At 43.0% G+C, this 8884-nt stretch overlaps 1 protein-coding gene across 1 annotated transcript in view; it reads left to right on the top strand.

Moving 5' to 3' along the window:
* The window catches only part of DIP2C (disco-interacting protein 2 homolog C), a 180808-nt gene that overhangs the window by 128647 nt on the left and 43277 nt on the right, over window positions 1-8884 (top strand). The window contains exons 25-28 of the mRNA XM_014549632.1: window positions 3611-3734; window positions 4239-4360; window positions 5234-5345; window positions 5431-5540. Coding sequence (XP_014405118.1) covers window positions 3611-3734; window positions 4239-4360; window positions 5234-5345; window positions 5431-5540 — 468 coding nt within the window. The remainder of the gene's footprint in view (window positions 1-3610; window positions 3735-4238; window positions 4361-5233; window positions 5346-5430; window positions 5541-8884) is intronic.

The raw sequence follows: 8884 nt of genomic DNA, 5'->3' as shown, positions 1-8884 counted from the left end.
TGTGTGTGTGTGTGTGTGTGTGTGTGTATTTATTCTAGCAATTTTTTGCAATATTTCTCCCCAAAATGAGTAATGAATAATTTCTGCAACCAAGAACAATTACAGATCTATGGGATATTTACATCCTTATTTTATTACTGAACTACTTTTTTGTAAGTAAGAAGTTATGTTTTAATTATAGACTTTCATTCTTAGGAATGAAAACCATTTCTATTTTATAATGAAAATACTTTAAATTAAAGTTTTAATTTTACTTTAACTTTTAAAGTAAAATTAAAGTTTACCTTTATTTTGTGACATGTGTTCCCGTCCCCTGACCCCATGTTTAATCACTTGCTGAAGCTAGACACTGGGTCTTTTGGGAAAACGTCTTTACTGGGAATGCCTCAGACCCTGAAAGGAGCTTTATTAGAAATAACAGAAAGCCGGGTGGGGCGAGCTGGAGGTCAAAGCCATGAGCGTGGAGAAAGGGTGGGCCCCGGGCAGAGCTCCTTGAGACGCAGCTCACTGTTTCCTGGGCCTCTGATGTGGACGCAGCTACATCCTGACCATTCACAGGGTGGCATCGGCTCAAGCATCTGCGTCCATCCCACCCTCCCCAGGCACATCATTGCTGTCATTGTTATCAGTGTAATTTCCACTTACATCAAGCTGCCAGTTCAACACTGTCCAACAGAAATATAACGCAAGCCTCACACATAATTTTATATTTTCTAAAGGTAATACTTAAAAAGGATAAAAGAAACTGATGAAATTTAAGAATTTTGCTTAATATATCCAAAACATTGTCATTCCAACACATGGCCACCATATCGCCAGCGCTTGCCTCCCCCACCCCACCCCATCCCCCACACCTCCCATGGCATCGTAGTTTGTTAACTGAGAACTCTGCTCCTTGGTCATGGCTCATTTAAGATGGGGAACCATTGGTTCCTGCCTGAGTGAGGCTTCCTGCCGGCTGCATCTCTGTCTTACACGGCAGTGCCCTGGACAGGATAAGAGTTGTTTACAAGATTTATAGGAAGTGAGGAAGCAGTTCATTGCAAATCACGGAAAACTTACATTCACATTCTTGGACCTTGTTTACATGCAAAAGACCACCTGTTATTTTTTTAAATTTATTCTTTTTTTTTAAATCTTCACTGGAGGAGGAGGAGATTTTTTCCATTGATCTTCAAAGAGAGTGGAAGGGGGAGGGGAGAGAAACATCCATGTGAAAGAGAGACATTGATTGGTTGCCTCCCACACTGCCCCAACCAGGACCGGGGATTGAACCTGCTACCAACCAAGGCATGTGCCTTCACCAGAATCTAACCCACAACCCCTTGGTCTGCAGGCCGACACTGTTATTTTATTTTTTAATGGAAACATAAGCCAACTCTTAGCTTTTCTTTTTACTTGTAGCAGCTTCTTTAAAATTTTAAACTATAAATCCTATTTGGCTTTTTCTTTTTTCTTCAATTTTTTAGGTGTTATTTCATTTAATGTAAAACGTTAAAATAGTGGCATATATGCAGACATTGACACTGAGATGTGTTGTCTGCAGGTCAGGGACCGGGCAGAGGGTGGCCCTGCGTTCCCATTCTGTCAGGACAGTACCCAAGACCACTTTTAGGGAAGTCAGCCTGCGTTCTCTGGGAAGAACTTGTACTAGAACCATCTTCTTTAGAAGTAGGTTTTCATGTGGAAGCCCCAGCTTTTCCCTTCGATGGTGATGACCACTGACCTGAGGGTAAACAGCTACTACTTCATGGACCCCTCACCCGTAACATGTCATGTTTTCCTTCACGATGGACACTTTGGGGAATGAAATGTGTAACTGCAAGCCAGTGCTGTTTCTCCAGAGGTAAAAGGTTAGGTTGAGACCCCACGGAACAAGTGGTGATGGACATTCTGGGACCAGATGTGACCTGTGTCCCAGGTGGGCTCATGGGTGGTGGAGTCACGCCATGTCCAACCTTGCACGCTGGGGAAGCAAGGAGAGGAGAACACCATGTTGGGCTTACCGTGAAGTAGCCTCTTTCCAACGGGGTACCTCCTTGGGGGATTTTTGAGAATAATTTTGATTGGTCCCCAGTCACCCCATGTGCTGACTCCACATGTGACCAGGCTCACTTGTCCATCCCTGTAAACCCTGTGACATGGCAGGCCATGTGTGAAAACTGAGGTTCCTCAACATGAGGGACTGAATGCCAATTAAGTTAACCTTTTGTACGTACCGATCACGGGAGTTTTCATGAACCAGAGTCAAATGCATTTCAGAAACTCTTGACTGCTGGATGGAGTCACCTGTGCCCCTCAAATCTTTATGCTTCCGCCGTGACAACAAAGGGGGTTATTCACGGGGGTCAGCATTGCCCTCCGAAAAGTGGGGAGAAGATCAGCTCCAGAAGTCGAACGGCACAGACTAAGGACGCCTGCTGCTAGAGATCAGAAGCCATAGCACTGGGGTCCCAGTAACAGGAAGGTCTAGTGAGGCAGGCACAGAAAGATGAGCCCGCCTGCCCCCCACCAGCGGCACCGCTGGTCCCCGTTCAGGTCTGGAGTGCAGGGCCAGCTTTTTTCCAGGACAGCAGACGTGGGAGCATCCAGGGCCAGGGATGGTCCTTCGCCTCCAGTTTGGGAGAGAGACAGAAACATCGATGTGAGAGACACACATCAACTAGTTGCTTCCTGCATGCACCCCTACTGAGGCTGAGAATTGAGCCTGCAACTAAGGGACATGCCCTTAACTGGAATCAAACCCTCAGGTCCTTCGCCTCCAGTTTGGGAGAGAGACAGAAACATGGATGTGAGAGACACACATCAACTGGTTGCTTCCTGCATGCACCCCTACTGAGGCAGAGAATTGAGCCTGCAACTGAGGTACATGCCCTTAACTGGAATCAAACCCTCGACCCTTCTGTCTGTGGTCTGACGCTCTAACCACTGAGCAATCGGCTAGGGCTGACCTCCTTGACTTTGATATGGTTTTTCTTTCCTTTAAAAAAAAATATTTTTATTGATTTTTTTTTTTAGAGCAAGAGGTAGGGAAAGGGTGAGAGAGAGAGAAACATCAGTGTGAGAGAGAAACATCAGTAGGTTGCCTCAAATGGGTCCAAACCCAAACCCGAGGTATGTGCCCTGACTGGGAATTGAATGACCTTTCAGAGCATGGACAACACTCCAACCAACTGAGCCACACTGGCCAGGGCTTGATGTGGTTTTTCTCAATAAACATTTTCAATTAGTCTTATTTTCCATAGTACAAGTCCTGCAGGTTTGATACTAATCTTACTGCCCATGGCAGTTACACTTAAGACCCAGAACCACTAGGTTGATTTTTTTTTTTAAAGGTTTACCTATGTCAGGTCAAGTAATTATTTTTTAAAATATTTCTTATGAGCACAAGTATATCCAGATGCTGCTTAGGGGCTGTACTTCCTGGCTAGCAGGACGGGAGGGGAGTGCTTGCTGCTGGTTCTGGGACTGGAGGGGGTGATGAGCACATTCTAAAACTGACTGTGGGGGTGGCACCACGGTGAATGTACTAACAGATACCTAATTGTCCATTTTAAATAAGCGCATTGTACGGTATATACACTGTATCTCACTAAAGCTTCCCACTCAGGGTACAATAGCAAACTCGCTGACGTGTGTCCAGCTGCATAAGCGAGCGGAGAAGATAGCCGTGATGCTGATGGAGAGAGGGCGCCTGCAAGATGGGGACCACGTGGCTCTCGTCTACCCACCAGGTAAAAAGGCAGGACCGGCCTCTGCAGGAGACAGCTTGTGGCACCTGTGGGGGCTTGATGGCCGGAGTTGCTGTATTGTCACCGAGAATTGCTTACTCGTCTAGTCCCTGCCACTGGCGGGGGGCTACGCTGCATGCTGTAGGACTTTTAGGGGCATGAATGAAGCGGTATTTCACAAAGACTCTCATATTTAAACTTGTTTATTAGAGTTCTGAGGCATTTATTTAATCACTAGTAGTTAAGTTGAGAAATTCCTTGGGCAGAAATTACAGGAATTAAATTTATGGGCTGCCTTAGCATTTCGTGCCTAAAGGAACAGGCCAAGTGGAAGTTAGTGCTGACACTTAACATAACCCCCGGGAAGAGAAAAGAATGTGTGCAAGGTGTTCGTCGTCCACTTAACCTTCCGACTTTTCCAGGCTAGTGTTTCTGCTGATAGGGATGGAAGCCATTAAATGGTCTGATTTGTTTCAAGCAAAAACTTCTCATTTTCTTCTTGTGTAGGAATAGACCTTATCGCAGCTTTTTATGGTTGCCTGTACGCAGGCTGTGTGCCAATTACCGTCCGCCCCCCACACCCACAGAACATAGCAACGACGCTGCCTACCGTGAAGATGATTGTGGAGGTAACACCGCCTGGCGTGTCTGGGCGCTTCCTCCTGCCCTGGACCTGAGTGTCGGGCTCTAAACCAGAGCTGGGCCTTCGGGGGAGGGGCTGGCTGTGGGATTATGTGGGAGTCTTCAACCCAAGTGCTGGGGCAGCATGGGCCTCTGCCCTCAGGGAGCTACCATTGAGTGCTGGAAGCAAGAGCCCAACTTTGCATGGAATTAGGGGCTAGAGGACAGCCCTGCCTCGATACCTAGAGAGAGCAGCCCCCCAGAGAGGGCGTCCCTACAGGCACTGCCCCAGCAAACCAGATCCAGTGAAAAACTCACCCATTTTTTATAGTTCTTTTGTCGTAGTTTATAAATGTCCTATTTGAAAGCATAGATTTATTTTAATTTTTTTGTGTCGGGGGGAATTTAAGAGGACCAGGAAAGCTTTTTCCCTTTGTAGGAAGAACCACAGGGGACGTTAGTTTGGGGACCCCACAAATACTTTTTTGTCATGATGTTGGAGTATTTTCATGGTCATTATTCCTGTTAGAAAATACGGGGTTTTTGTGGACATATGTGGCATTTCCAGTAGAAGGGCTAATGGTGTCAATAGTGAAGTTAGAAGCTCCTTTCTGAGTCCAATCTCAACACTGGATCCCACTCAGCTATGGACATTTTCAGGGACCTCAGTGCCCGCAAGCTCTGCGTGGCACTAAGTGGTCCGACTCCTGGCTCTCTTGTACCTCTGCTGGCCAACGCTAGCCCCTCACAAGGAGCCGTGTCCCTGGTAGTGCAACCTGCTCTGAAAGCCACACAGCCTCAACACACAGCGCGCACACGTGTGCAGTGAGGGTTCCCCTGCGGTTTACCTTCCTTCATCCATTCTGTTCTCTGACTCTCAGGTGAGTCGCTCGGCCTGTTTAATGACAACACAACTGATCTGTAAATTGTTACGGTCCAGGGAGGCAGCTGCGGCCGTGGATGTCAGGGCATGGCCCCCCATACTGGACACAGGTCAGTCCTCGAGCTCGCTAGGCACAGTTCCTTCTCTGCTCTCCCATTAGGTCAGCTGTGCTAATAGCTTCGCTTTGCTCTCCAGATGATTTGCCAAAGAAGCGGCCAGCCCAGATCTACAAACCCTCCAACCCGGACACGCTGGCTTACCTGGATTTCAGTGTGTCCACGACTGGAATGCTAGCCGGAGTGAAGGTGAGGGTGCGGTCTGCCCAGTGTGCAGTGAGCCCACGCAGTGATGGCCATTTGTGTTCTGCGTGAAACGTGGAATGAGGTGTAGATATGTGTTTCATTCAAGCTATAAAATGTGTGGACACTTCAGTAGTAACCGAAGCTGACTGCTTCTTTCCAAATGTTCCGACTTTTTTTAAAAATGTAAACACAGACTGACTCATCCCTACTGAAAAACTGCATAGGTTTTTCTTTCCTCCTGCTTCTCAAATTCAAACATTCTTTCTGTTGTAAAACTGCATGAGAGCTTCTTGCTCTTTAAGGGATCCCTTATCCCTCGCCAGAGGACTGCTCCGTGCAGCTGCAGGGACCCCTTTGCCTATGTCGTGCCCTCTGACGTAGGGCCCTCCAGGCTCAGGGGCACCCTTAGCGAGGAGCTGTTAACTTCACTATAGCCTCAGGAAGCCCTTCCCCTCTTATCTCCCTCTGGGGTCTGACTGCTGAGTTTGCATAATTTAAAAGTGGGCATCTTCATAGGTGAGGTTATATCTCATTATATTTTTGATTTGTATTTTCCTAATGATTAGTGACAGTGAGCATCTTTTCATGCAATTATTGGCCATTTGTGTATCTTCTTTGCAGAGATGTCTATTCAAGTCCTTTGCCCATTTAAACAAGTTTTTGTTGTTGTTGAGTTTTAGAAGTTCTCTATATGTTTTGGATATTAATCCTATATGAGATTTAAAATTTTTTTCTCCTGTTCTTTGGGTTGACTTTTTTTTTACTCTGTAGACAGTGTCTTTTGATGCACAAAATTTTAAATTTTTGTTGAGTTCAACGTTGTCTATTTTTTTGTTGGTGGTGGTGTTTGTGTCATTCGTGTCATATCAAAGAAAACATTGCCAAATCCAATGTCAGAAAGATTTTGTCCCATTCTTTTGTCTAGGATTTTTATTGTTTTACATTTATGTCTTTGATCCATTTTGTGTTAATTTTGTATCCAGTGATAGGTAAGAATCCAGCTTTATTCTTTTACATGTGGATATCCAGTTGTCCCAGAACCATTTGTTAAAGAAACTGTCCTTTACCCAATGAGTGTGGTCTTGGCACACTTGTGGAAATTGTTTGACCATATATAAAAGGGTCTGTTTGGGGGCTATTTTATTCCATTGTTTTAAGTGTCTGTCTTTATGCCAGTACCACACTGTTTTGAATATTGTAGCTTTGTATTAAGTTTTGAAATCAGGAAGTATGGAACCTCCAGCTTTGTTCTTTTTCCAGAATGTTTTGGCCATTCAGGTTTTACTGAGATTCTATATGAATTTTACAATGAGCTTTTTTTTTATTTCTGCAAAAAAATCATTGAAATTTTTTATAGAAATTGCACTGAATCGGTATTGTTTTGAGGAAGTACTGGGTAGTATCTGTGACTATAGGATATGTTTCCATTTATTTATGTCTTCTTTAATTTATTTCAGGAATGGTCTATAGTGTGCATTGTAGAAGTCTTTCACCTCATTGATTAAGTTAATTCCTAAGTATTTTATTCTTTATGCTATTGTAATGAGAACTGTTTTAATTAACTTTTCAGATTTTTCATTTAGTGTATAGAAATGCAACTGACTTTTGCATGTTGACTTTTTTCCTGGTAATTTGCTGAATTCATTTATTATTTGTAGCAATTATTTTGTGACACCTTTAGGGCTTTTTGCATATAAGATCATATCATCTATGAACAGAGATATTTTTATTTCTTCCTTTCCAATTTGGATGCCTTTTATTTATTTTTTCTTACCTAATTGCTCTGGCTGAAACTTCCAGTACTGTGTTAAATGGAAAGGGTAAAGGCAGGCGTCCTTGTCTTGTTTCTCATCTTAGAGGAAAAGTTCAGTCTTTCACAGTTGAGTATGATATTTGCTATGGGTTTTCATATATTGTGTTTATTGTAGTGAGGTACTTTCCTTCTGTTCCTAGTCTGTTGAGTGTTTTTATCATGAAAGGATGTTAAATTTTTTCAGATACTTTCCTGCATCAAGTGAGATGATCATGTATTTTTTTCCCTTCATCCTCTTAATATGAAGTATTACATTCATCGACTGTCATATGTTGAGCCATCCTTGCATTCTAGGAATAAGCCCACCTGGTTATAATGTATAAGCATTTTATTGTGCTTCTGAATTCCATTTTCTACTATGCTCAATTATATGTTGAGGTTTATATTCCAGTGTTCATAAGGCATATTGATCTATAGTTTTCTTGTAGTCTCTTTGTCTGGTTTTGGTACCAGAGTAATGCTAACCTCATAGAATGAGTTAGGAAATGTTCCCTTCTTTTCAGTGTTTTTTGGAAAAGTTTGGAAAGGATTTGTATTAGTTTTTCTTTAATGTTTGGTCGGATCACCAGTGAAGCCATCAGGTACAGGGCTTTTCTTCGTTGGAATTTTTTTTGCTGATTTGATCTTTTTACAAGTTAGAGGTTCATTCAGATTTCACATTACTTGTAATTTAGTCTTGGTAAGTTTTGTGTTCCTTCTTTTAAAAAAATGTTTTGTTGTTTCAGAGAGAGGAAAGGAGAGAGAGAGATAAAAACATTGATTGGCTGCCCCCTATTGGGGGTCGAGCCTGCAACCTGAACATGGAATTGAGATAATGCTGGCCTCTTGATTTTTTTTGGAATAGTTTGAGAAGGATAGGTGTTAGTTCTTCTTTGAATGTTTGGTAAAATTCACCTGTGGAGCCATCCAGTTCATAACTTTTGTTTGTTGTGAGGTTTTTGAATTACTGCTTAAATTTCACTAGCTGTAATTAGTTTATTCAGAATCTCTGATTCTTCCTGATTCAGTTTTGGAAGATTGTATGTTTCTAGGAATTTGTCCATTTTGCCCAGGTTGTCCAGTTTGTTTATGGATTTCCCTCTCAACACTGCTTTTGCTGTGACCCATAGATTTTGAGTTGTTGTGTTCTCAATTTCATTAGTTTTAAGGTATCTTTTGATTTCTTCCTTGATCTCATTGTTGACCCATTCATTGTTTAGTAACATGTTATTTACCCTTCATGTCTTTATGTTTTGGTGTTGTACTGTGGTACTGTGTTAAGTCCTCTATTTCTTTACTTACCTTATGTCTAGTTGGTCTGTCCATTATTGATAGTGGTGTATTGACGTCTCTTATTATTGTAGAGTTACCTATTTCTCCCTTCAGTTCTGTCCATTTTTGTTTTATATACTTTGATGGTTTCTTACCAGGTATATAGATGTTTATAATTGTTATATCTTCTTGCTGTATTAAACCTCTTATTAATATACTAGAGGCCCGGTGCACAAAAATTTGTGCACTCGGGGGGGGGGCCCTGCGGCCGGGCGGGGGGCCC

Source organism: Myotis brandtii, unplaced genomic scaffold, assembly GCF_000412655.1.
Source record: "Myotis brandtii unplaced genomic scaffold, ASM41265v1 scaffold562, whole genome shotgun sequence".
Taxonomy (NCBI): Eukaryota; Metazoa; Chordata; class Mammalia; order Chiroptera; family Vespertilionidae; genus Myotis; species Myotis brandtii.
The sequence above is the reverse complement of the archived record's forward strand: the minus strand, read 5'-3'. Positions and strand labels throughout refer to the sequence as shown.